This window comes from Hoplias malabaricus, chromosome 18, assembly GCF_029633855.1.
Source record: "Hoplias malabaricus isolate fHopMal1 chromosome 18, fHopMal1.hap1, whole genome shotgun sequence".
NCBI classification, from domain to species: domain Eukaryota; kingdom Metazoa; phylum Chordata; class Actinopteri; order Characiformes; family Erythrinidae; genus Hoplias; species Hoplias malabaricus.
This window is the reverse complement of record NC_089817.1, coordinates 25,335,697-25,363,396: the sequence shown is the minus strand read 5'-3', so window position 1 is coordinate 25,363,396 and position 27,700 is coordinate 25,335,697. Positions and strand designations below refer to the sequence as shown.

At 38.2% G+C, this 27,700-nt stretch overlaps 3 protein-coding genes across 4 annotated transcripts; 1 reads left to right on the top strand and 2 right to left on the bottom strand.

Annotated features, from left to right (window-relative positions):
• Nucleotides 1-90: 90 nt before the first annotated feature.
• Nucleotides 91-8,303, bottom strand: polm (polymerase (DNA directed), mu). 2 transcript variants are annotated; one of them, XM_066650606.1, is made up of 12 exons: nucleotides 8,205-8,303; nucleotides 7,944-8,102; nucleotides 6,923-7,103; nucleotides 6,718-6,816; nucleotides 6,084-6,254; nucleotides 5,924-5,995; nucleotides 5,722-5,842; nucleotides 4,676-4,808; nucleotides 4,449-4,551; nucleotides 3,523-3,825; nucleotides 2,726-2,809; nucleotides 91-772 (listed from the first exon to the last, which is right to left on the bottom strand). In XM_066650606.1, coding segments are annotated over exons 1-12 (1,515 nt in total). In that variant the 5' UTR covers nucleotides 8,207-8,303; the 3' UTR covers nucleotides 91-685. The 2 variants fall into 2 exon arrangements, with proteins under 2 accessions (XP_066506703.1, XP_066506702.1); XM_066650605.1 differs by having other exon boundaries at nucleotides 7,944-8,286.
• A 522-nt stretch (nucleotides 8,304-8,825) lies between these two features.
• gnsb (glucosamine (N-acetyl)-6-sulfatase (Sanfilippo disease IIID), b) lies at nucleotides 8,826-24,184 on the top strand. The gene is made up of 14 exons (XM_066650604.1): nucleotides 8,826-8,949; nucleotides 11,557-11,778; nucleotides 13,341-13,400; nucleotides 13,547-13,750; nucleotides 14,656-14,721; nucleotides 15,405-15,503; nucleotides 18,327-18,494; nucleotides 18,582-18,664; nucleotides 19,039-19,157; nucleotides 19,245-19,348; nucleotides 19,429-19,530; nucleotides 21,334-21,444; nucleotides 21,535-21,642; nucleotides 22,380-24,184. Exons 2-14 carry the CDS (start codon nucleotides 11,620-11,622, stop codon nucleotides 22,536-22,538), a joined length of 1,542 nt encoding a protein of 513 aa, XP_066506701.1. The 5' UTR covers nucleotides 8,826-8,949; nucleotides 11,557-11,619; the 3' UTR covers nucleotides 22,539-24,184.
• Nucleotides 24,185-24,707: 523 nt separating this feature from the next.
• Nucleotides 24,708-27,131, bottom strand: mrps24 (mitochondrial ribosomal protein S24). The gene is made up of 4 exons (XM_066650607.1): nucleotides 27,022-27,131; nucleotides 25,898-25,978; nucleotides 25,628-25,739; nucleotides 24,708-25,164 (listed from the first exon to the last, which is right to left on the bottom strand). Exons 1-4 carry the CDS (start codon nucleotides 27,118-27,120, stop codon nucleotides 24,881-24,883), a joined length of 576 nt encoding a protein of 191 aa, XP_066506704.1. The 5' UTR covers nucleotides 27,121-27,131; the 3' UTR covers nucleotides 24,708-24,880.
• Between the last annotated feature and the right edge of the window lie 569 nt (nucleotides 27,132-27,700).

Sequence of the window (27,700 nt, the reverse complement as noted above, 5' to 3'; positions counted from 1 at the left end):
TTGTCTAGAAATGAGATTAAGGACAAATGCTAAAATGAGATATGATTTATTTAGATGCATAACCTACATTAACATACACAGAATGTCCCATGTCTTAAATTCAGATTTCATCTTCTGGGTATCAGCCAAAATTAGCTGCAGTTTTGTTATAACATTAAAACATTTGTCAATTTAAACATTTTTTCATTTTCATTCGTAAAGTTAATTTAGCCGTACAGTCCCAGCTGGATTTAAAAGTTGGAGCACCCAGGTCAAATGCTGGTTTTCCAAGTGAAATAAATGCTGCCTTCAAATCATCCTCTGAAGTTTCTACTTCCAAAGGTGGAGCTTGTAATTACAACATGATGTGGATTTAAGTGGCTGGGGCAATTGATGCAATGAAAAAAATGGATCGACAACTGAAATCTGTTATGTGATTAAGTAAAAAAATGACAAATGTCCCGTCCATTAACCCCCACTCACTGGAGCATCCACCTTCCCTGTTTTAGATACTGATGGAAGAACCATAACAACATTAGCAATTTCACTGTAACAATGTCCCTTACAAAGGCAGAGGCACATGGTTTAATGGACTTAAGGCATGAGTTAATACAAGGCTATTTATCTGGAGATAAAAACCAGACTATCTGACCCCTGCTGAGTGCTGGATTTGTTGATGTCAGAAGTTGAGCTGGACTGCAGTTAGTTAAGCATTTCTCTCACATGGGGGAATGTACTCTAAACCTAAATAGGCAAAAATCTCCTCTTCTGAATTTGCTCGAAGGTACCGCTGCTGCAGAACAGATAAAACAAAATGTGGCAGATTTTGAAATTCATTCATTCATTCATTTTCTGCATCCTTCAGATTATCATCACCTACATAACAACATATCTGAATGTATAACTTCTTGCATTTAATGTACAATGATATTCTTTCACATTTAACTCATCTGTGGCAGCGAACACACAAACACACTAACGCACTGAGGCAGTGAACACACAACCGGGGTGTCTCATAAGTATAATGTAAGATAATGTAAGAAGATATGAATGAACATGGCCTATATAACACTTGTACTTTTGTGGCATGGATCATTCATTCATTCATTCATTCATTATCTGTAACCGCTTATCCAGTTCAGGGTCACGGTGGGTCCAGAGCCTACCTGGAATCATTGGGTGCAAGGTGGGAATACACCCTGGAGGGGCGCCAGTCCTTCACAGGGCAGGTATAGATCAATAAAAGATAAAAATATAACTATTGTAGTGCATTGATTTTATTTATATAATACTCATAATGTGCACAAAATGTCTGAAAATTAATGACAGCTTTGTTTTTTTTGTTTTTTGTCACTGGTGTCTGCAGTGTGTTTAAACTCTGAAAGCTTGGGTCTATACATGAACTAAAGGACAGGTAAAACCAAAAAGACAAAAAGTAGTAATTCCTGCCAAAGCAATTATTTGCCCGCACACTTGTCAACACTAATGCAATGTTGGTACAAGAGAGTTCTTCTGATGACATGATTAACACTGGATTTAGACTGAATGACATGTCCAATGGGAAATTCCCCATTGAAAATCCTTTCTAGTCCTAGGGTAAGCATAGACAGCGTCTAGTTACCTGAGTTTAAGGATTTTTACAACAACAGCCAAGTATTAGCATGTTTTATTCTGTCCCCACAGATAAAATACACAACAAAATGTTTGTGGACACTTTCTCAGTTTATATTGAATAAGGGCTGTTAACTAGTCATTTTTTGGACAGCACGGTGGCGCAGCAAGTAGTGTCACAGTCACACAGCTCCAGGGGCCTGGAGGTTGTGGGTTCGATTCTCTGTGACTCTCTGTGAGGAGTTGGTGTGTTCTCCCTGTGTCTATGTGGGTTTCCTCCGGGTGACTCTCTGTGAGGAGTGTGGTGTGTTCTCCCTGTGTCTGTGTGGGTTTCCTCCGGGTGACTCTCTGTGAGGAGTTGGTGTGTTCTCCCTGTGCCTGTGTGGGTTTCCTCCGGGTGACTGTCTGTGAGGAGTGTGGTGTGTAAGTGGATTGGCGAATCAAAAAAAGTGTCCATAGGTGTGAATGTGTGAGTGAACGTGTGTGTGTGTGTGTGTGTGTGTGTGTCTGTGTTGCCCTGTGAAGGACTGGCGCCCCCTCCAGGGTGTATTCCCGCCTTGTGCTCAATGATTCCAGGATTCCAGGCGACCCTGAACGCTGATAAGCGATTACAGATAATTAATGAATGAACTAGTAATTTTTCCCTTTGCTGCAGTAACTGCTCCTACTTCTCAAGTAATGATGAGGATTTGACTGAATTCAGCCACAAGGAAATGAATGAGGTCAGGTAATTATTTTATCTCTGTATTTTTGTTACTGTGTAAGACATTAGATAAGATCACATTTCCATCCAGGATTCAGTAAAACATCATTATTTTTTGTGTTTTCATAGTTGCACGATTAATTATGGTTCACAAAAGTCAGTTAGGTATTGGACACTGTTCCTTATTGTAAGGAGGTGGTGCCGGGGGGTTATACACTTCTGAATAACCCCCATATACGACTTTCCCATTCTGCTGGCAGTGCTTTTCTACAGAGATAATACAAACGGTGTGTGTGTAGTTTATTGCTTTTGTCAGCATTAGGAGCACATTAAAACAGCTGAATTTACTCATTAAAACTTTGGCCATATTGTGGATTGCAAATGAGAATATGTTGTTCAGTTGAAACGTTCTTTTTGAGTTCCTTCACTTACTTGTTTGCTGTCGTACAGAGCGTGACTGCTTAAGGACATGCCCTTCTCCTGCCCTGCCCAGCGCCTCAGCTCCCTCTCAAACAACTGTGGGAAAGAGATGTTTTAGTGGGTTACACTGGATTCCTTTAAGGCATCAGATTAGCTACAAATCTGATTCACAAAATGCTCTTCTTCTTCTAAATGTAATCTGGCAACCAGTCTGGAACCTTGTACTTGGGAACATTAATTCTTTAGTCTTACACAAATTAACCTTGGGCAAACTGTATGTCTAAATACTCTCAAAAATGTTTTTATCATACAAATTAAATTTCTGACAAATGAGATACTGTTTTCTATTAAATTAACATAATGCCAATAAAATTCAATCTTTAATATAGCTTCCATTAACTGATTTTAGAAATGCAAAATAATTTAACAAGCATTAAGACACTTTCTACAGTTTTCTAGTTGAGAATCTAGTTTCTGTTGCTGTAACTACTGAATAGTTATAAATTGCTTTTTAAATTGATTTATAAAAACAACAAGCCATCTTCACTGATGATTAGTTTTCACGTTATGAATCAGTTATTATGCTGTCACCTACTGGCCTGGATGTATCAAAAATTATGTACTAAACCCATTTTAAATTTGGCCAGTCCAATATTGGGGTAGTGCTCTATGGTAAATGAACTGGTCTCAATACTGGTGTCTCAGCACCCATCTTCCAAGGCCATTGCAATATGCTGCGTGATAAACGACAGGGAAGTGCTAGATTTTTGCCAAATTGTCAATTTTGCCACACACTGATGATACTTTACCTTTGATCCTGTCCAGCCAAGTGTAGCAAAAGCAAACTGACTGTAGGGACTGACCACGAGGTCCACTCGAACCGCTCTCCAAGAAGGCACTGGCTCTTGTTCTTTTGTCCTATCGTCACCTTCCATGGTGCTAGAGTCATACGAGGCAGTTTCCTGAAGCGATCTACTGCTGTCTTTATCTCGTTCAAGTTTAAATATCGAGAAACACCTCTCAAATCTGTCCATATTATGAGGAGGACGAGCAGGTCCGTCTTTACTCTCCAAGTAAGAATTCCTAGTTGTTTTCTGATATAGGAGCAAACCCTGGGGATGAAACAAAAGGAACAGAAAAAATGGTATTCTATGTAGACAAAAAAGGTTTGTAGCCACATGTTAAACATTTCTTCTGAAAATAAGAAATTAAGGAATTGGATTACACAACACCTTTCCTCAGGCCAACTCTGTGGGGCTTTATTTGCCTCATGAAGATGCATTATGTTCAGTATGGAAACCTCTGGCTTATGCAGATACTCCAGAACATCAATATTAAATTGAATATTTTTATACAGAGATCTTAACTGATTATTAGTTATTCTATATTACACCTGGAGCCACTGAGCTACAATGGAGCTCATAAAAAATGGAAGCTTATCATCTACCAATTAGAAATTAATAATTTGAATGACAGCATATTATACACTGTGATTTATACAGGTCTCTGAAGTCTCACGCATTTCAATAAGGATGGACTTTTTCTGACTGTGTTTTTTTCAGCAAGCTGATTGGCTCTTCTTATTAAATGGTGAGATTTCCCTGAACACAGACACCATGTTCTTGTTCATAAGGGTCTCCACCCTTATAATAACTCTGCTTATGGTATAAGGGGAAAATTGTGTAAAGGAATTTTTAAAGACCATTAAATATAGATACAGCTGAATTATAATCACCTGTTTCTCTAGCCAGTTGATAATTTTGGGCATCAACCCTTCTTCTTCTCCCTCCTCTGTGTGTGTGATGAGAAAGTCCACATCATGCCCGACCTCCTTACCCCTAAACAGATCTCCAAAGTGAGCAACTCACCACATTATCTTTTTCACTTAATCCATTTCAGTGTTGTGAGTGAGCAACTCATAGGCTTGCTAGTCATATCAGAGTGTATAAATAAAATAAATACCTTCTGAATCCTCCCATGAGCTCAATGATGGCTCCAGGCAGCACAGCATTCACTGCCTCTTCTACAATGTGACTAATTGCCACAGCCTCCTTTTTAGTGACAGGTCTGTTCAGGTCATTGTAATACCGCACTCCTAACAGAGAGTAAGTTCAGCACTAACTTTACAAACAGAAACAATTAGAATTCAAAATTTTAGCTACTGTTATTTTACCCATCTGTGTCAATTCCTTTTCCCAAAAGGTGTGCCTTGATTTAGACATACACTTTGAAATATGGAAAGCATAGTATTTAACTTCAGAGAGTATTTTATTTTATGACTTAAGAGCCTTCAAAAGCCTTCAAAACATGTCATACCTTCATGTAATAAAGGGGACAATTATACAAAATGTGCATAACCTAAAGACCACCTCCCTATTTTCCACACACACTGTATGTTGTTTAAGCTCCACTGACCATACAGAAGCACTTTGTAGTTCTACAATTACAGACTGTAGTTAGTTGGTGGTTTCAGCCTGTTCTTCAATGGTCAGGACCACCACAGAGCAGCACCATGATTTGGGTGGCGGATCATTCTCAGTGCTGTAGTGACACTGATGTAGTGGTGTTGTGTTATTGTGTTATGCACTAGTATAAGTGGATCAGACACAGCAGTGCCGCTGGAGGTTTTTTTTAACTCTCAGTGTCACTGCTGGACTGAGAATAGTCCACCTACCAAAACTATACAGCCAACAGCATCTGGTGACCCCTGAGGAAGGACTTGAGTATGACCAACAAAAACTGTGCAGCAACAGATGAGCTACTCTCTTAGTCTTTACATCTACAAGGTGGGTCAATGTAGGTGTGTCTAGCCAACACAGTGTTTAAAAATTCAGCACACAAAACATGCCTGCCCTGTGGTGGTCCTGACAATTGTAGAACAGGGTGAAAGGGGGCAAACAACGTAAGCAGAGCAACAGATTGACTCCTATCTGTAATTGTAGAAATACAAAGTGCTCTTTTATAGAGAGGGGGGCTAAACATAGACAGGATTCAGTTGAATCTTGTACCTGCCTGTTGTGCCTGGTTCAGTTTCTGTCCTGTGCGTATCAGGTCTAATGGGCTCCTCAGGCCTTCCCTAAACCAGCGATCAGCACTCTTTACTCCCACCCCAAAAATGCCTGTTAAAGCCTGGAGCAAGGGAAAGAACACATACTTTACAACAACATTGAACGCCAGGTGCTATAAACTCAACAATTTGACACCACATACCTTCATTGCCTGATATTGTGCAGACTGTACTGTTGACTCCACTTCCCTTGATGTTCCATCCTCCAAAATCTCCTAATCAGGAATGCACTTATTTGATCTCTTCTTCTCAACTCATCTTTGAGCATGGGTCAAATTAGATGAACCACCTGTATTCTCTTACCTTTATAATTCTGAGCGAATGCTCACCCAAGCAAGGCAGGTTCCTCAGATCATCCATCCCATGCACAGCCTGAGGAAGAGCTTTCAGGACAGAAGCAGACCGTCTGAAGGCTACACTCCTCCCCTCGTTCTCGTTGAACTCTGCATTTGCTGCTAGAATCTCCAGAGCATCCTGCTCAACAGAGGAATTCATACTTGGGTTTTTATGTTAATACAATAAATGTATTGTTAATTAATTGTTAATTGTTGAGGAGCCATTTTGGTCTCATTAAAGGAATTGTAGTTTTGTTTTATACTAAAATGATGGTACTGGGCAAATAACAACTAATGAACTAATCGAATGGACTATCCACCATTTATATTACTGCCATATTTATATTCACAGTTAAAACACCCTCTTCTATTCTTATATTGTATATCTGCACTACGATATGTACTGTACATCACTACACTATTACACTACACATGATATAAATCTTTTTTCCATTGTATGTTTGTAAATGATATATGTTTTTCTCCATCTTATATGTTTATATATAGTGTGTTATATACAACAAAAAATGAATTGGGTTTTGGTGATATAAATAAAAAATACATTTATAAATGGGTATGAAACTATGACAGAACTGACTTACTGTGAGAAACGCATTGTGGTGTTTCAGAGGTGTTCTTCTCTGACAAGCATAACTCTTCATTAAAGTTGTAGTAGTGTCCACAGAGGGCTCTGTGCTGGTCTATTAGACAAATTAAAGGGTTTAAGTTTTCACTCCTCCTCCTCTTTCTGAAGTTTCCACTTAACAGTGTTAAAGACAGAGCCAAAAAGCAAGAAATACCCATTACCTTTAATCTGTGTCTGTCCTGAGGTGTTAAAGGCCGTCCTTCAGCCATACTCTCAGTCAACCAGCTGATGTCCAGCAGATGGACAGAATGTGTGGTGTCTTGTCTATTTGTGTGGTTATTAAGCCAGGTCTGGACCTCATCTCCTGTATTGCTTTCAGATACAACATGAGTGGTGGATGAGCTGTAAAAACAAAAAGACCTGAATTGTTGTTACAAAAATTATGCATCATTCCCCGAAAAGATTTTTTCAAAATCATACATAATTCACTGGTTGAGATATAAACAAAGAAAATTTGGGTGTTCTGAAGACACATGGTATAAAACTGAGAAAGTTACTATTTTTTTAAACTGAGCAGTGAAGGGTTTTAGATGTAAGATAAGTGAGACTTATGTTGTAATAAAGTGCCTTTCGCATATCCATTATGAAAAAAATGTGACTCTAAAATTAATTTCACATTTAACCGCTCCAAATTTGTTTATTTTGTATCTTAACATTCTTAAATCTCTGCCTGGTCATTTATGAAACTCCTAAAACCACTTCTGTTGTTCAAAATGACATGTTTAGAAATTACTACCAAGAAAACATTTGTAAGTTGTTTAGATGTAAACTCTACACCTTCGCCCTCGTTCATTATGCTCTGATGTATGAATATGCAATTAGTCCCGGCACCCACTATATCTCCACCCACACCATCACCGCCAGTCTTTAAAGTCTAGCAATTTTGACAAGACTGATTCCAGAGGTTTATGACATAAGAAACCCTGGCTACCTAAAAATGCCATTTTGAGACTTCCTTTGGAACATGTGCAGTTTCAAATCAGAATTGCTCAGCCATTGTGTGATTAGCTTATTTCACTCATGATGTTTTCTAGCATATAAACAATAACACACAGACATGTCAACAAGATTCAGAACCTGATCCTTACTGGAGGGTGTATTTAATAATAATTATGTAGATTTTTCAGAAACTCGGTGGAGTTCCCCTTGAAAATGAAGTTATCATGATGTTTAATCTCCTACCTGAGTGATTCTTCAATTAAAAAGCCCTTACTCCGTCCAAGTCGTGTAAGAAAAGCTTTTCTGGAAGCTCCCATCTTTCGTTCCAGGATAAAAATTGCAACTTCGGGAAATTTACAGATTTTATTCTCTTGGTTCTCATCTTCAACTTTTGTTATTTTCCTGCGTTTCAGGGGAAACATAATGTGTTACACGTCTCTTGATAGCAAGCTAACCACAATATCTAACAGACATAAAGTAAAGATCATAGTCAAATATAGCTACATTTCCTCTGCTTTCAGCGAGTGTTTTAATGTGATGAATGTACACAAGTGTCAACCTCTGAATGAAAAATCACTCATAACGTCAGCACAAAGTCTAGTTTCTACTAGCAACATGCTTGGAACACTGCTTGTGATTGGCTGTGCTCGAACAGCTCCATGCTTCCTACGTAGTGTACATTACCGAGGAAAATTGTAGACTTGCGTCATCTGCTGGTGGTTTTCAAACATATTTGCACACAATTTCATTAAAAAGCTTTCACCATAATAATAATAATAATAATAATAATAATAATAATAATAGTATGATGTCGGAGCAACGGAAATTGTTTTTAAAAATTATGTAGAAGAAATTATATTGTCTCTTTTTTCTACATGTTTTTTAAAACATTTTCCGTTGCCCCGACATCGTACAATTATTATTATTATTATTATTATTATTATTATTATTATTGGGGAAATAATGTTGTACTCATGTACACCAATTGTGCCTTTGCTGTGAGTCCAAAACGCCATGCTAACAGGGCTAAGTGTGCAATAGTAGTCAGCAATAGCGCACTACTGTGAACAAGGGAGAGATTTGGGACAGAGCCGTCAGAGCTCCTGTAAATATTGTACCACTCAAAAGAGTTCCGTTTAAATGTTGAGTTTGTTTGTGGAGGTGAAAATTATGAATTAATTCACTGTGTATGTTACAATTAATGTTTTGTAATGGAATAATCAGGCGCGAATGGATTAACTTTATTCAGGTAGGTTAATAACGTATAAAAATGTTTCAAGTAAACAGATGTCTTACACTTTGAGAACAGGTTTTACTTTCTCTTCAGGAACAGAGTAGATTTGAGAGTCAGATTATAATTTACATTTCCCATTAATATGATATGAGAACACGCTGCATTCCTTTCAAATACGAGGTTTATCATTGGTTAGGGGTTGTATTGTTTATGTTCTGACTTGATACTGACAGAGTTAAATATTTCTTATCATTTTATGACTCCGTTGCACTTACAAAAGGGATATGACTGAATGACAGCATCAGAAAGGTTTCATGAGCTCATTTTTTAATTAATAATAATAATATTAATATATATATATGAGTACAGCATGGAAAGACTGAATATCAAGTGTCTCCCACTTCCTGTATAGTGGACTATGCTGGCCATATTTCAAAAGAAACCCATTTAAAAGTGCAGTATATGATGACTAATTGTGAGCCAATAGCTGCACTAACTTAACATGCAGTGTAGATCACAAAGTAGGGAATAGGGAGCCTTGTGAAATGCAATCTACATGTAATTTAGTTTTTTAGAATACCACATTGTACATTCATTCATTTATTCAGCTTTCCAGATCAGGGTCGCAGTGTGTTCGGAGCCTGTCCAGAATCATACCATAACACACTCTGTACAGAGCACCAGTCCATCGCAGAGCACACACCAGACTGGTGCTCCAGGAATATGTTTATTATTCAGCTGCTTTATTTCACAGCTGTCAGCTGAATTAACAAGAATCTGCCATTTTATGTTTATAATGTTTCACTTTCCTCTGATAAATCTGCTTTGACTGGAAATGAAACCAAGGTCACATTAGTTCTGAAGAACACTCTGTGGCCTCTTTTAGAGGTGAATGAATGGTAATGAAGAAAATTAGTAGGTCATGTCTCAAAATAGCTTCTCACTTCCTTTATAGTGCCTGAATACACTGACCACACTCGTGATGATATTTCCCACAATCCTCTGGAGTACATGGAATTATTTATTTATTTATTTATTGTATCGTTACGCTTACATAGCGCCTTTCTAGATACTCAAGGACGCTTTACAATCAACACTGCTCAGGAAGCTTCCAACTTTAAAGGCTAAGCACCACTTAATTGACCTCCATGAATATTTCACATTATTTTAGTTACTGACAGATATAAGTATGAATTAAAATGAAAAAGCAGCTTAATTTGCTTTAAAACTGACAATTTTATTAAATTGACGGAAAAACCCGAGCTCGCTACGGAAATTCTTGAACGCAACTGTGACGTCACTGGTGGACAACAGCTGAACAACGCCGCAGTAAAACACCGTTATGACTGACTGTTATGACAGTATCTAGCTAAATAGCCAACATTATTCATGACAATAGCCTAGCAATAAGCTAAACTCAAATTTAGAGGCACAGTTATTCTTGTAAATGTGATCGAAGTCGAACTCGAATTCATCCGACACTATAAACCTCCGTAATGCAGCTACGTAGCCGAGTATAATCTGAGCCACCGAGTTTAGCGAGTCAAGCTAACGTTAACTAACACCAACTAAAACAGGCGAAGTGAGTGTCCTCACCCTGTTTACCTCCATGTTACAGAGGCTCTTGAACACCTTTCGTTGGTGTCCTTACATGCCCATATTGTTGGAAAAGCGCCAGTGAAATGAGCTACAGATAACGGAGTGAGCAGATGGTCCTTTCCAAAGTGCCCGTTTAAAGTTGACAGATTTAGTCCATTTTCTGGATATTTTGGGATCTTTGGGCCATTTGTTCACAGATGTCCCACTGTACATTGAATGATTGCAGCCAAAAACAACACACCTTTTTGTCATTTTGCATTAAATTAAGTGCAACTTCTAGAGTGTTGTCCACCCTCTACGTCACATACAAGACGCCTATTAGAGTTTCCGAACACTGTTGGGGGGGAGGTGGGGGACCAACGGTCTTTTAAACCTTATTCCTTGAATTAGTAAGAAATAACATGTTTAATGACTATCAATAAACACAAGTTAGGAACTCAAATTCCACTGTATTTGTTTGTTTGACACTTTCATATCGCTGGTGCTTAGCCTTTAAGATTACTGTTCGAACACCAAAAAGATTTTTTGTTCAATAATGATTATTTCATCAGTGCTGTTTTGTCAATAGTTTCTGCTGTTTCATCTTCCTCTGAATGATCTGCCCACTATAGAGATGGGAAATGACTAGGTGAAATGGTGGGTGTTTGTGTGTGCTGGGGGGCGGGGGCGGGGGCGGGGTCGGTTAAATATATCTAAATAAAACCCAAAACGACAAAAATCAATGCTGTTTTGTGATATTTTCTTGCTGCTATAAGAGCTGTTGCTTTAGCTCCATTCATGTCAAACTACTAAATAAAGGAGGGAACTACACTGATTTATGGCTCTGCTTGAGTATTGACATAAACATTTACGCTGAGGTTAAAGTCCCTCTTCGGAAAAAAGAAAAGGAAAACACAAGGCAACTGTCATATGACCATAGAGTTCCACTTCCTCAAACTCTGTCAGACCATCCCACCGTGACCGCGGCAGATTCTGCGTTAACAGCGAAGAGTTGGTCACTCTGTTTTCTTCTCTCGCTTTCAGTGTTTTGCTCGTTGTCTGTGAAGCTGTTCCTCTGCGCGTGGACTGCGTGTGTTGTGGAGACTCATGGCTGCTCCTGAGAGAGAGAGAAGGAAGAGTAGAAGGGCAGGGGAATGTGTGCTGCTCCTGGTCTTTACCTGTGCCCTCAGGTGTGCACAGAGTCTCAAAGACAGCAACGTCGTCCTCATCCTCACCGACGACCTGGACGTGGAGCTCGGAGGACTGGTGAGTTCAGCACAGCAGAGAAAGGCTGATGAGTTTTTAACTCTGAATTTACAAGTGCTTTGTACATGTCTCAGTTGCATAAGAGAATATCATGTGTGCACGAATTTGCACCACGACGAAAGAGTGGCTACTATCTGGGAACAAAACATTGTATTATTACACGATATGAAGCTCTCACTTACATAGAATTTAATTTTTAAAATCGAACTTTATCTTGCATTAATATTTAATCTAAGTTAATTGAACTCTTTTGGAAATATCAGATTTTTATTGTTTTTTATTTTTAATTGATATATTTTTGGTTTAGTTTTTTCCCCTTTCTTTTCATAAAAGTGTAAATGATTATGTTTGAGAAATTAACTCTATAGTGGAAGGAGGTGTGGCCAGTTTGGCTCTGTTTTGTGTCATATCCTGAGTACTATTTTGGTCAGGTGCTTCTCAAGGTGTCATTTGTTTCACACAGCGTGGTTTTCATGGTTTTCTCAGTGTGTCGACCTTCACTGAGAACTTTAGGCCTGACTGTGGTGTCTGTAAATTATATTGTTTTTTCAAAATGTAATGATTTTTTTTTTTAATTCACCTACTAACTTAACTTCTGTCTAAAGATTCTCATGACAGCTGCTGATCCAAGGATGTATAAACTAATTAATTCAGTTTATATGGATGTATAATTAATATACTGTAGTGAAATTGACTTGACTTCAATGCACAATTTGGTGTTACATAAAGGAAACAATCACATCAAAACAAGGGTCTTGCATTTCATTTACATCTATGGTATTGGCAGATGGTCTTATAAAGAGTGGCTTACAACTTTTAATCAGAATTTATGCAGTTGGACGAATGCCATGTTAGGAGTTTTGCCCAAGGACCATTATTGGCACAGTGTGGTGTTCCTGCCCAAGCAGTGAATCAAACCTTAGTCTTCCTTGTCTCAATTTTAATAATCTTGGCAATAAATGTGTGGATATAATTAGTGTCTGTGTGTACAACTGCTATATGTGTATCAGACATTTTCAAATGAACATTTCTTTCATTATTTTGCTTAAGAAATAGGATAATAATGAATCCAGTCTAGAATAGTTGGAGCATGATAACTTTTAGTTGTGCAACATTTTTAAAACCAGAGGTTGCACAGTGGCACAGCAGGTAGTGCCACTGTCACACAGCTTCATGGTCCTGGGGTTGTGGGTTTGATCCCGGCTCTGGGTGACTGTCTGTGAAGAATTTGGTGTGTTCTCCCAGTGTGTGTGTGGGTTTCCTCCCACAGTCCAAAAAACACATGCTGGTAGGTGGATTGGCTACTTAAAAGTGTTCATAGATTTGAATGTGAATGACTGACTGTGATTCCTACTGAGACACTGAACTGAATAAGTGGTTACAGACAATGAAGAGATGAACAAATGAATGATTTTAAAGCCTAGAGGTAAATAATGGATATGTTTTGGCATGTGCCAGAGTTATTAATGCCAGTGTTCAAGTTATTAATATTAGAGAAGAATATGTACCACCAGTACAGATTATTGCAGGCTCTTATTAACTTAATCTAAATCTCTCCACAGACACCTTTGAAAAAGACCCAAACTCTTATTGGCGATGCTGGTGTCACCTTCTCTAATGCGGTGAGTGAAAATGTGGAGAGTGGTTGGCAGCTTCTTTGGCAACACTGTGGTTAATGAAAGAAGAACTGCCAAAGTGTACTTTGTTTAATACTTGGGTTTTCTGTTGCATACAAACTAATGTGCTAATATTTTTCTATGGTGTTTAGTACACAGTGACACCACTGTGCTGTCCCAGTCGGAGCAGCATCCTCTCAGGGAAATATCCACACAACCACATGGTCAGAAACAATTCCCTGTCAGGCAACTGCAGCAGCAAATCATGGCAGAATGGACCTGAGAGCCAAGCCTTCCCTCTCTACCTCAGCAAGAAACTTTATCAGACCTTCTATGGAGGGAAGTACTTAAACCAGGTGGGGTTTTTTGTTCTGCTTCTGGGTGTATTGGCTTTAATTTATCAGAAGCCCTTTTCATTCTTGTATTTGGGAATTTAACAGTAGCTTATGAGGGGAACCGTTTAACTGTGACACAAAAGTAAAACTGGTGTTCTTAAGGTGCCAAACTCAACTAAGCTACAAACAGCAATTTTATGATGTCCGGGTACTGTCATAAGCTGTGGCCTGCCTTGTGACACTAATGTTTCTGGCTCTGGGCCATACGGTCACCTGCTGTCCACACCATGGGTTGCTGATGCTTGGCAGCCTATGAGTATACACAGATTTCCTTAACAGCTATTATCTATATAAACAAACTCACAACTGGGCTGAGTGTGTAGAAATGTACATTAAAATGAACAACAATAAAAGATTGTCTGGTTTTAACATAAATCAGCAAAATGATGAACTAGACGTGGATTTTGCCCAGTGATTCTGGGTAGGCTCCGGACCCACGAGACCCTGAACTGGATCCATTTTTGTGTGTTTCATGGAGTAACCCAAAGAATGGTTATTTGTTTAAAGGCCACATTTTCTTAGTAAGGGAGTGCTGAGTGGAAACTTATTTCCTCAGCCTTGAAGCAGATTCATTAGTTGCATTCCAGTCATTGCTCATTCTGTCGTCATGTGTATCAGTGAAGTTTCATGGATCAGTGGTTTGTTTGTTCTTCTGGGAGCTTCAGTCTGAACTCATTTCAGCCTTGATTAACTTTGAATAATGTACATTTATTAGTAATTTTATAATTGTACGCAGATTAGAGTACAAATATTTGTCTGATCAGTTGTTATTTGCCTGCCACAGTGGTATATATCCTTAATGAGTCTGTTTTAGTTCATTTTGCTTTACAGCCATTTAGTTTACAAAATTATCTGCTGTTTTTCAGTATGGATCAAAGGAGGCTGGAGGTGTGACGTATGTTCCTCCTGGCTGGGACCAGTGGCATGCCTTGGTGGGTCATGTGCTCAGTCTTACACTTATCACAATGATTAACCACAGCTTAATTAACAGTACTTTCCTCACTGAAGAATCTTTAATAGCTGAATTATGAGCCTCTTTCTTCTCTAAAAAGTACTACAATTATTTCAAGTATGTTTTAAAGGCTGCACTATTTGTTGATAAGTCTGTAGACCCGCCATTTAATGAGAGAATTCAGCTACTTTTAAGGTTACTTAGGTTCCAGTTGTCTGCACAGCTTAAATTACCTCCATAGGAAAGCATTAAATGTAATATTATGCTCTGCATCAAATGCACACAAGCCCAAAGACACACTCATCAGTACCAGTACCTGACCTAGAATTATAGAGTATAGAGTCGCAGTATAACAGCATGCTCTGTGGTGGTGGAGGTCCATTTCATACATATGGAATGAGTTTTAGTGGTGTTTCTAATTCAGGACTTATCATCCAACATCAGTGACCTGACCTCACATCCAACATCTAATTGTAAAGCCTTCCCAGAAGAAGAGACGTTGTAACTGCAGCAAAAGAGCAACTCCCTATTAATACCTAGAGACGAAATGTTGAATGAGTAAATGACCACAAGCTTTTCACAATGTAGTATATGTAATTTGTATAGTTTAGCACTCTGGATTATTCCATAAAAAGGTTTTAAAGAACTAATTTGTTTCTGCAGGTGGGAAACTCAAAGTACTACAACTACACACTCTCAGTCAATGGAAAAGAAGAGACTCACGGAGACAGCTATGAGAAGGACTACCTCACAGACCTTATTGTGAGTTCCAAATGAATAAATTAGTCTATATTCATTCATTTAACATGTAGATAAAGCTGGTAGGTGGATTGGCCACTCAAAAAGTGTCCGTAGGTGTGAGTGAATGTGTGTGTGTGTTGCCCTGTGAAGGACTGGCGCCCCCTCCAGGGTGTGTTCCCGCCTTGCGCCCAGTGATTCTGGGTAGGCTCCGGACCCCCTTCGACCCTGAATTGGATAAGTGCTTACAGATAATGAATGAATGATTGTATAAGATGTGAGTTATGATCAGAGAGATAAGCCAAATAGGGATGTTTATGATTTTCGAAATGGTCAGAAATTTTTGTGTGCACTCAATTTATTACTAAATTTGACTTTATACATTTTTAAAAAATAAGGGCAACTGTTTGGTAAACAATGTCAAAATCAGATTTTGTACCCAGTCAACAGCACTCATACTTTTTGTTATTAAAAATGATACATAGCCAGAAGTGTTTTGATAGGCAGAATCTTCTCATCATACGTAGGAAAGAATTGAATGAATGACTTCTGACTTTTGACATAAGCATGCGTATAGATTGACTGGTCGTCTGCAAGTACACAGAGTTGAGTATTTAGCGTGACACTAGTTAAGAAGTGGTAGGGGACTTAATACTCATTGAGGAAGTGTAAGCAGTGTCTCGTGGTGCTGTCATGCAATAGCCTTTTTTACTCCAGGAATAAATGTATGGAAAATCAGTCACATTTCTTCTGGATGATCTCTTGGTCAATTTGTGAAAAAAATAGCCTTATCACATTGTTAGTGTTTAAATTTGGACCAGGATTCGCTTAGTTGCTCTCTGTAACTAACAGGTTAAGTTACTCCACAAAGTTAGTGGTGATGGCATAACTGGCCTTGCTTTCTTTGGGTGGATACTATGGCCCTAAGTATTACCCTCATCACAATAAAAATTGGCAAGTAGCGTACACTTTCTTGTGTAATTTAATATCACATGGAACCTTGTGGTCTTGTGCCTTTTGTGGAAGCTGTATTTATCTAGCTCTTTGTGTCATCTGCTTTTTTACACGCTTCTCCGTGACTTAGCTATAGCGTTGCATGTGATTGGTGACTTGTGAAAGTGCTGAGCTTTGTTTCAGTGTGTAATCTTGTGTGGGCTTGTTTTTAATGGCCTGCTATAACACTGAGAACTTAAAAGAAACATTTGGCCTTTCTGATATGAAGTTGTGTAATCTTATGGGCTTATATTGGGTCATTTCCATCTTTATTAATCTATAGCTTTGAAAATTTAAAAAATGACCAGCCATGCTTTGTGGTATTTTCATTGAAAGATGAGAATCTAAAGCTGCATTAATAGAAGCAGTGTAGCAGGTTGCTCCAACTTATAATCATTGACACGAGTTTCCTAGACATTGGGAGAGAACCTGATTTCTGTTTCCATAACTACTCTGCTTTGAAGTTGCTTTTTAAGGAAACAATATGAAATTGTCTCCAGGGATTATCCTACGCATTACAAAGAAGCCATTTACTGACATTATGTTGCCTGTAGGTATCCAAGATTATGTATTAAAATCAGTGGTAGTTTGTTCCTTAGGGTGATTGGGTGATGCCCCACCAAAAGGGAAGGGGAGGATTTTTTTTCTTTCATTCTACAACAGTAAAAACCCATGGCTCTGTATTAACCAAGCTCTGCCAGAGGGTTTGTCCTGCCTCTAAGTATCACAGTCCAGTCAGGGCAATTTCATGATGGTGGAAAATTGCCCCAGATTCCTCTCATAACCTCTTATGTTAAAGCGCTTCTTTTTCGAGCTGCAGAGCCTTCAGTACCTTCTCAGTGAGTTCTGGGAGTGCTCGCCCCAAAGTACTTTTGTCATATACGAAGTGAAGCGTGTTCCAAGTGGCCCAATACTGTACTCCCTACATTGCTCACTAATAGGGCACTGATTAATTTTGGGCACAACCCTGTATGCATACTCAGAGCAGCCAGAGCCATGTGGAGAGAGCAGTTAGCGATCTGGTCTGTACGACTTCTGTAAACTTCACAATACTCTATATTCTAGAACTCCTGCACCTAAAATAAAACATATAAAACTAAAGAGTGAAAATGTATAGACTTTTTATCTGAGTAGTAATAAAGCTCTTCTCTCTTCAAAATATCTGTGAGAGAGACTCAGTGGCAAATTATGTTTATGACCACAGCTGATTCGCTGTAGAGGCAAAGTAACATTATTAAAGAAGACATTTATAATGAACTCCTGGATAAAACTCTCCACAAATACTGTACGATATGTAGATAACGAGAAAGCTGTATAAATCGAATGGTCATGGGTGGTATTTCTACATGAGGTGACCACAGAAATAAAACCCTTTAATATTAGATGACACTGTCAAGTTAGATTCCTGATTAATTTGTACAGTGCAATGTACAGTTTTCTAGATGGCTAGCTCTTAATTTGTCCAGTGAAGAAGTCACCTTAGCAGTTATCACAAGAATTGCGCACCCCTCCGGAGAGGTTTGGCAGGAACCACCACGGATAAAATTGTTTACAAATGGCAGCTCCATGTGGGGGACCCACTCTAAGGAGCATAATTGTGTTCATTCAGGGACTATAAAGCAATTTGATTCTGCATGTTGTGTGATTTTGTTTATTAGAGAAAAATGGTTTAAAAAAACCTGTGCACCCAGTGATTCTAGGTGAGCTCTGGACCCACTGCGACACTTGAGGAGCTACTGGAGGAGCGGTTAAAGACGATTTCATAAATAATGTTTGCAATATTTTGATGGTATAAATTACTGATCCTGAGTCAAAGTTTTACATCTGCATTTTTGTTTTCTTCTTATTTTGCAGCTGAACAGATCACTGAACTTTTTGGAACAGCGAAGCCCCCAGCATCCTTTCTTTATAATGTTGTGTCCACCAGCCCCTCACTCCCCTTGGACCGCAGCCCCTCAATACCAGAAGAGCTTCATTGATGTGAAAGCTCCACGTGATGGCAGTTTCAACAAACCTGGGAAGGTAGCTGACTTTGTAGAAATAGTACAAGATAAGCTGGTGTCATATTGTGTGCGTAAAAATGTGTGTGTTGTGTGTCCTTGGTTTCAGGGCAAGCATTGGTTGCTGCGTCAACCTCAAAACCCTATGGCCAGCAGCTCCATTGACTATCTCGATGATGCTTTCCGTAGAAGGTACAGAGATGTTTCTAATGATAACTTAGATTACCATGTAGTGACAACAGTAGACTAACACTGGAAAGGTCTGATTTTTGTTTGGCAGTTTGGAAGATAATGGAAATTTGAGTCTGTTTAGGACAGATTTTGCTGGGCTGGGGCCAGCATTTCTGTAGGTTAGAGTTTCAAAATAATTCAAAATGATAGTTTGATTGCTTACTCGTTTTTCTTAACCAAATCTGAGTCAAGCTGCTGCTGTAATGTAGACTAAGAGCTACCAGTGGGACATGGCTATAGAAATAAAGACGTCTAATTTGCAATAGGCCCTGGTCTGACTGCCTTTTCCACACTACTGATATTCATGGTTCTGGTATGTTCTGGTTTGCTTGAAGGTGGCAGACTCTGCTGTCTGTGGACGACATGGTGGAGAAGCTGGTGAAGAAACTGGAAGACATAAATGAGTTGAACAACACCTTCATTTTCTTCACATCCGACAATGGCTACCACACAGGTACAGTCATCACTTCATGTTTCTCATAAATATACCCTATTCCTACTACCTCTGATGGTACAACCTCTTTTAACTTCTCTGTTCTAGGTCAGTTCTCCCTCCCCATTGACAAAAGACAGCTGTATGAGTTTGACATTCGTGTGCCTCTTTTAGTCCGAGGGCCCGGCATCCAGCCCAAACAGACTCTGCAGGTTAGATTTGAGAATCTGCTCCACAGAAACGTATAAATGTGTGTTGGTTCAATTTTCAATTTTCTGTTGATGTCTCCTAGGACCCAGTGATTAATATTGACCTGCCTATGACCATCCTGGACATTGCTGGGGTCAACCTCTCTACTGTGAATATGGATGGACAGTCTTTTCTACCACAGCTTGTGAGTGGGCAGAAGACAATTTACACAATGAACTCAAAAAGTAATGGAACAGGATGTACAGTGTTTTGTTCCTGAAATTTGAAATTGACAGGTTCCAAAACATATTAATTGTTAAAAAGTTGTAACCCACCTTTTAGAAACAAAGATGTGCTTTTAAATTAAGCGTTCCTATGGTTTCCATTTACTCACTAAGCACACCATCCTCCTGTAAATAACATGTTCTCAAATTCACAAACTGTCATGTGACTGCATCAAGGAGGTTCAGTAAATGTCACTTGAGTCAAAGCCTTAGCTTCAGAAATCTTTTGCATTTTAAGCTGTCCACCACTATCAGGATTTTGTCCATTCCGTTCTCATAATGTAATACAACCTCAGTGCAGTTTTGCATGTTTTCCCTTTCATTTTTCAACCAGTACATTTTTTTAATAACCTCTCGGCAAGATTAGTAAACCAGTACAAATAACAAAGAAAACTAGTAAATTACAGAAGCTACAGTGCAACAAGTCCCTCCCACAGATGACCTGTATTTATTTACACTTACCAAAACTCAGACTTTTTCAAGCTGTACACACTTCTTTAGATAATCTTTAGTATTTGTTTCCGAGATTGTTGTTTCCAAGCATCTTGCTTGTGGTTTGTGTGTGGTATACCATCTGAGGTTCTGAGTTATGCTTAACCACATTCGCTCCTGTTATTTGGTGCTGGTATGGTTTGATGTTTTATACAACTATATAAAGAGGACACATTATACCTCATTTCCTCAAGTGAACGCAGTTCTGGTGTCTTATTACCATAAAATACCTGTGACATATTTTTGATCAAAACACCACAAGGATCAAACAACACAGCAACCATTCTCCCCTGTCTAAATGGCCCTGTTTAGAATGACTGGTTTCAACATCTATTCCTTTAAATGAGAATGAGCCAGAGTTCTTTCAGAATGAGTCAGTTCTTCTCTGTACTCATGTTCACCATATTTAATCACTACTCTTATCTCTGTTTGTTTGTTTGCTAAGCTGAAAGGGCTGTACTGACTGTCCCAGAGTACACATCGCTAAATGTGTTTAGCATTACTTGGATCATGGCAAGCAGAAAAATTAACCAACTTATTAAACCTTAAAGTGTGGAAAAATATTGCAGCAAATTTTGTGACGTATCAAAGATGGCATTTCACAATGGTGATATCATAGCAGCAACAGAGTATTTATTTCCAAAGATCCTCTGTAATTCCCTGCATATTCCTGTAAGTTTGTCAAACATTTAGGAATAGTTTTGGTGATAGTCTAGAAACAAATTATTTACAATTAATGTAAATGTTAAATGGAGAAATATACAGACCAAATTCTGATTCAAGATGGCTGCTTTTTAGCAATGTAGCACACTCATGTCAATTTATATCAGCATGTCACACACTATCAGAAAACAGTTTATTTGTGTCCTTTTGAGATTACCCAACATGGTTTCAGCCAAATGTGTGAATATTTATAGTTACATTGTTTATACTGTAAACTGCTGTCCATAAAACCATTGCTTGTTAGCTTTGGTCGTATAGCACCAGTGCCAGACTGAAGAAACCAAGCCTGTTCTGGCTGATGTGGGAAACTGGGTAAACTTGATCAATTGCCTAACTATTCCTTTAATAACCGGTTTTCATAAGATTTGAAATTTGAAATTCCTTGTTTATGATTTAACAAATCTGTTAGTTTGGTTTTGATATGTGTGTTGTGGTTACATTAGCCTTAGTAAGAGTTGTTTCTGTAAATTATAAGCTGAATTTTAATTGGGCAGTGATTCTTCTCATAGGTTCCATCTGCACGAAACGGCACTTCTCGTCCTTTCTTCTTAGTGGAGTACACTGGTGAGGGTCTCTTTCCTACAGATCCTGACTGCCCCAAACTGGGTCCAGGACTGGCTGTAAGAGCATTACCATTAGTACTATTTTATTTCTGAGAAGTAAATTAACTGGTATTGTATATTCAGTTCTGGTTCTCTTTGATTCTGTAGAACTGCTTCCCAGACTGCGTGTGTGAGGATGCTGTTAACAACACATATGCCTGTGTTAGGACTCTGAAGGACAGTAATTTACAGTATTGTGAGTTTGCTGACAATGAGGTGAGTGTTTTTCTGCTGTGACCCATTATATTCATATATCTACCCTGCAGTAGCTACTCGTTACAAAACTCTATTGCTGACATTAATAGCATTTAATATGTATCCACCTGCTTATATTCTTCTGCAATATCTGTTATTATGCAACGTAGACGCTTTTCTCCCCGGTGTATTTTATTTATAGGCAGGGTTTTATTATATACAATGCTATAGGTCATTCTAGACACTTCTAAAATCTTGTCCATATTTCTTCTTAAGCCATGGGTGCTAATAGGGAGTTTGTTCCCACTTTGCCAACAGCGTCTGCTATTCTGAAAAGCATTTACACTAGATACTGGGACAGTGCTGTGGGGAGAAACGCTTTCAGCCACAGGCACATTAGTGAGGTCAAGTGCTGATAGCAGATGACCAGCGCTTGGTCACAAATGCCATTCTAGCCCATCTTAAGGGTGAAGGATAGAGACTTATTGGTTCAGAAGACACAGTTCCTGGGGCATCATACCCGTCTAGCTCCAGACTTGGCTCCCATTTCATTTGATGCTTTTGTGTGGAGATTATACAAGCTGTTTTTGCATAACTGAACATCTGTGTCCATAGTGGGTGCACCTTAGAATTTTCTAATAATTAACGGTGCGTGCAAATTTAACAACATTTGGTAAGGAGTGTAGCTTCCTGTTTAAAAAACTTGTGTTATTGCATATATATAATATATAAATATACATATTTTTTCTGAACTCTAGTCTTTTGTGGAGGTCTACAACCTGACCTCAGATCCTCACCAACTGGAGAACATTGTGAAGAAGGTAGACCCTTCACTCTTGCAGAACATGAACCAAAGGCTCATCAAGCTTCAGTCTTGTGAGGGAAAGAGCTGTCGAGATATCAAGTCACATCTGTAAAGAAGAGCACCATGCTGGAGCACCTAAGCTACTTTTCAGGCTAAAGTGTGAGCATATCAGTATACATACTTCTACAACTTTATCTGATGATCATCTTCAGTGACCAACTTTTATGATCCACAACACAAAATCCAACCAAGATGTGTTTACATAAAGCCCTTGCTGCTATATTTCACTTCAAATATATTTACTAGTGATTTTTTAAGGAATTTGGCCATTTTACTGTGATTTAAATGTATTGGTTACAGCAAAATATTATAAACTGCTATTATTCAGTCATTAAAAATGTGTTCTAGATTGTTTGTTCTAATATGAACTTGCTTTACATCTAGATTAAGTCCTAAAATTCCATCTTCTTTAGCGCGATGCATGATTTGGGGTGATTAAAAAAGTATAAACTGATTGTGAAATGCATATTGAGACTTGTCATTGTATAATCATGCTGTTTTTAAAAAATTAGCTAATTCTAAATTTGCTAACTTCACATTTGAGAAACTTATTTGATCAGTCTTTGCACATTTGGTGATAGGAGTCAGACGTTTTACGAGTTTACTGACATTTAAAAGCTTTCTAACAGAAAATGATTAGATGATATTGTTCAGAATACACTGCCTGGTGTCTGAGAAATTTGCCACACCTCAAATGAGTAACACATTTTTAAAAAAGAAAATCAAATCATGACATAGGGGTACATGCTTATTGTAAAGTAGGCATCTAAAACATTTTCATAGTCACTGTTTTACCATTATTGACATTAGAATTGAAATCACAGAATACACATGGATATTAACTGGTCAATTTGGATCGGAAGTGCCCTTGGTTCCTATCAGTACCACTCTAAAGATTTTGATTGTAAATGTATCCATTCGCATAGAACCACCCAAACACCTTTACATTTTAGTAACTGAATCAGGTACACTGCTTAAAACTTGGACTTCCTTTTAATTTATGCAAAATATTAATTTCTGTGCTCTTATTTCTTCCTGAATCATAACAAGACAAATTTAATGTGGACAACTCCCGGGTCTGGTCTAATGAGTTCATATTAAAAAGGAATCACTCCCGTGAATGTGAATGTATCTGTAGCATAATTGTGGAGGTGCTGTTTAACAGCAGTTAGCAAACTTGATACTGTGGCTTTGACCCAGTCCAACTGGGGCTTTTTCTTTCATATTAGCTGTGCTTCTGCAAAGTACAAAATGTGTTTTTTTTAAAAAGCACTTTAATACTTAATATAACTACATTGTACCTACTTAAATGCACTGTGAAATGGTTGAGAGCTTTAAAAGTTTTAATATAATAAGGGTTCTTTATCAAACTTTGTATCCATTCAGATTTTCTCATTTGTGCGCATCATTCGCTTCAGTATTTTACATCTGATAAAGCAGTACAGATGTCTGAACACTCCAAACAACACTTTCAATGTGGCTGTAAATGGAATCTTTGTGTATGTTTTGAGGGAATGCTGGATATTTAAGGGAAATCCTCCTCTATGGATTAGTTTATGATGTAATTATGTGCCTTGCCTTTGCACTGAAACAGTGAACGTGCCTTTGCCTGACAGGAACCTTTAAATCAGGTGATTAATACATGTGAATTGAACCCATTTTGTCCCATTTTTAACAAACCAAAAAAAGTAATAAAGTCCTAAGAAATTAGTAACTGTTTGTGTTCTTTTTGTGCTTTAGTGGAATATGAGGACAGATGGAGTGGACAGATATCATTGCAGTTACAACTGCACCCTTTGCAGACACACACACAGAGTTGTGCATGCAAAAACTATTCAATAACAGTGTGGTGAGCTTACAGGTTTGGATAGGCTACTATTGTCCCAAAGGGGTACTAACGTCCCAAAAATGTAAATTGCTTTCAAAGTCTAGAAAAGTGCTACAAAAGTATGACTATCTTTAATTAAGTCATTTGCCTAGTCACCATGCCCAGTGCCAAACATAAGCTAGATATACAGCCCCCAGTGATGGGCCATGGAGCATAAGTAGTACTCCAACAGCAGTACCAGAACTCTGAAGTTTTGTGGCTGAATGCAGTCATATTCTGACAGTAATGTTCCATTATATAGAGTAAAGCCTTCCCATCACAGTGTAGGCTGTCCATGAGCAGGAGTGCACAAACATTGAAATCTAATTGTAATTACAGTATTTTATTGCTCCATATTTATAGAATAACATTTAGCTCAATGTTAACAAGTTCATGTGTTTAAAGAAAAAAACTTTACAAACATACATTATAAACATGATATTCAGATGTAGACCCATAACAGGATTATGTGAATGAAAGCACTTCTGATTCTCAAACCATTATCAAAACAAACAAAGCAGAAAATCTTAAAGGTACTTGTAGACCGTTTTTTCCTCCAGTGTCTGTATCTCCATCTTCACTGGACACTTATAAAAATGTGAGAGTAGTTCCTCAGTGTATCCAACAAGGAAATAAAATTTATGTGGAGGGAGCCTCTGAAGCATCAGAGCACAAACGACCAGGAGGTTACCTCTGCGCTTAATGACCAGTTCATTAGCTAGACAGCCATGAAATGTGCCAAATATGAAACGCCGGATGAAGACGTCCTCTACGGTCCTATCTGCGGCACCATCCTCTCCTTGGAGATTACCTAAAGGAAGACATGGTTTAAAACCGCATACAATGATGTTGCAATGCACTGCTGATTAATTCAGAAATCTGAGCATCATTCACTGGTCTCTTTATGAGAAAGCTCTGTCTTATTTCACAGTCACATACTGCCCTCAAAACTGATGTGTAGCTTGTTTCACATCTAGAATTCCATCAGTGGTTAGTTTCTTCTTGAGTAATGCCTAAAATCACCTTTACACATTGCATGAGACCGTGAAGTCCCTGAGTACACTTCCCAACAAGAGTATATTTGGCTTTATATATATCTTTTAGAGCATCACTAAAGAAAATGACTTATTTCTGATTTAAGATGTATCAGAGAGATCAAGCTTCAGCCTGACGGGTCAGATCTTTTATTTCAGAAACCACATCTCATAGATAAGTGTTATTAATTGAAGATTAATCAAACTAAAATTAAAAACTGTAAAAAGGAAGTGACTTGCTTGTATGATGTGAGAGCCATCCCTTTCTGTGTGCGATCTGGTGAGGGGGCAGAGCCTGCTCATAGGTCAGGGGTCGGTCACCTTTACCCACACGAACACGAGCTGCACGATTCTGTACAGATAAGGCATTATTAAAAAAAAGTTTAATATCAAGGCGTCTAAAAGCTCAAAGACTTGATAATAACGGATAACTATAAATGTTGTGATTTTTATCTGTGTAAGAATTAAAGTACAAACTCCACTGCATTACATACACTTTCAGAAACTCACCTTACAACAGACTGTAGTAGAGTGAATGCTCCTTACTCCAACCCTGAGCCAAACTGCACCATTCAACTGGCTCAACACATTCTGTGGAGTGATACATGTGATACATAGTTACAAATATTTAACACTAATACTTTAAATAGTTCAGAATGAATAGGGCACTGTTCAGTTTTAGAAAGCTACTCATCTATACAACAATATTAAATATGTATATATAGGAGCAGGTGACGCAAAATATTAATATCTAGTTTCTACAATCAATGATGCAGGGGGCATCTGTGGCTCTGCATACTTGTTAGCCTCAACTTGTTTCAATCCCAAAACATCACCACAGAGCCATTATTATTTGGGCTGTGTATCATTCTCAGCACTGGAGTGACATTGACTTGGTGGTAGTCTGTTATGTTGGTATGAATGGATCAGACACAGCTGTGCTGCTGGAGTTTTAAAGTCATCAGTGTCACTGCTAGACAGAATTTTGCAACGACCAAAAATATCCAGAAGACAGCATCCTATGACCACTGGTTAAGGATTAATAGATGATTAACACAAACCATGCAGCAACAAGTGAGCTACTGTCTCTGACTTTACAGCTACAGGATTGACCAACAAGGTCTAATGTAGTGGCCACAATTACATGTCATTAACAACTGCAATGCGGGGTTCCTGACCTCGAAAGAACGAGGTATGAAGAACAACTGGTGGACTAGTATGTAATTATAGATCTACAAATGTCCATATATGGTAAAATTAATAGTGATAATACAGCTGATAAGAAATCATGACAAGAAATGTTTCATGTTATACCTGCATCATCAATAACTTTAAGGCTGAACAGGTTTGGGTAAAGTTATACTATGACGTGCTGCATCTATGTTAACCTTAGACTAACAATACATTATAAATATGAATTCAGTGACAAGTTCAAAATCTAAATTATGCATAAATCCTTTATATTTCTATAACCAACACTAATCCACATGCTGTCCTGCCTGACATCTCACTGCTGAGCTAAGAGAATACAACAATAAAACAGCTCAGGTTAATAATGCGCAGAGAAAATTCAGAGCCTTGTTGATGAACCCTGCTATGAGTTTAACATAAACTAACCCTAAGAAAAAACTTACTGTTAATATTTTCGTGTGTGAGCTCAAGGACGCCGCCATTTCAGTTCTGTGCGAGTCCAGAGACAGCAGCTCTATTACTGCCCCTAGTGGCTCCTCCATTATAGTACACCTGCATTATATCAACCTAACAGCGCGCTGGCATTATTCAGTATTGTGTGTAAGCAGCGCCCCCTGGTGATTTTTATTTTAAAGTAAATAAAAAAATGTATGCACTTGTTTTGTGTGAATGTGCCCTGAATATTTTTTAAATATTTCCGAAGAAAAAACAAACAAACAAACAAAAAGGCTTAGATTATAACTTCATCTTCACCTTCATTCAGTACAGGGCATCTATAAACATGCATTTAGTTTCCGCCTCCATCTTCAGGTACCTCTCCGTCGTAGGCCTGCAGCTTAAGAGTTTAACTTTGCAAATAATGTCCGTCTGAAACTGCCCATTTAGATTATAACACGAATTAGAAACTGAACAAGTTATGCACTAATATATATTTCACTGGTCAGGTTTGAAATTAAAATGATTAAATTAATATGTCCTCAATTTTATACTGAAGGAATGTAGAAATAAATCTATAAATAAATAATTCCATGATAGAATAAATGTGGAAATATATAAAGCTATATATAATACACGTTGAAATGCATAAATAAATTGTATTTATTCGCGGTACTATATCACACC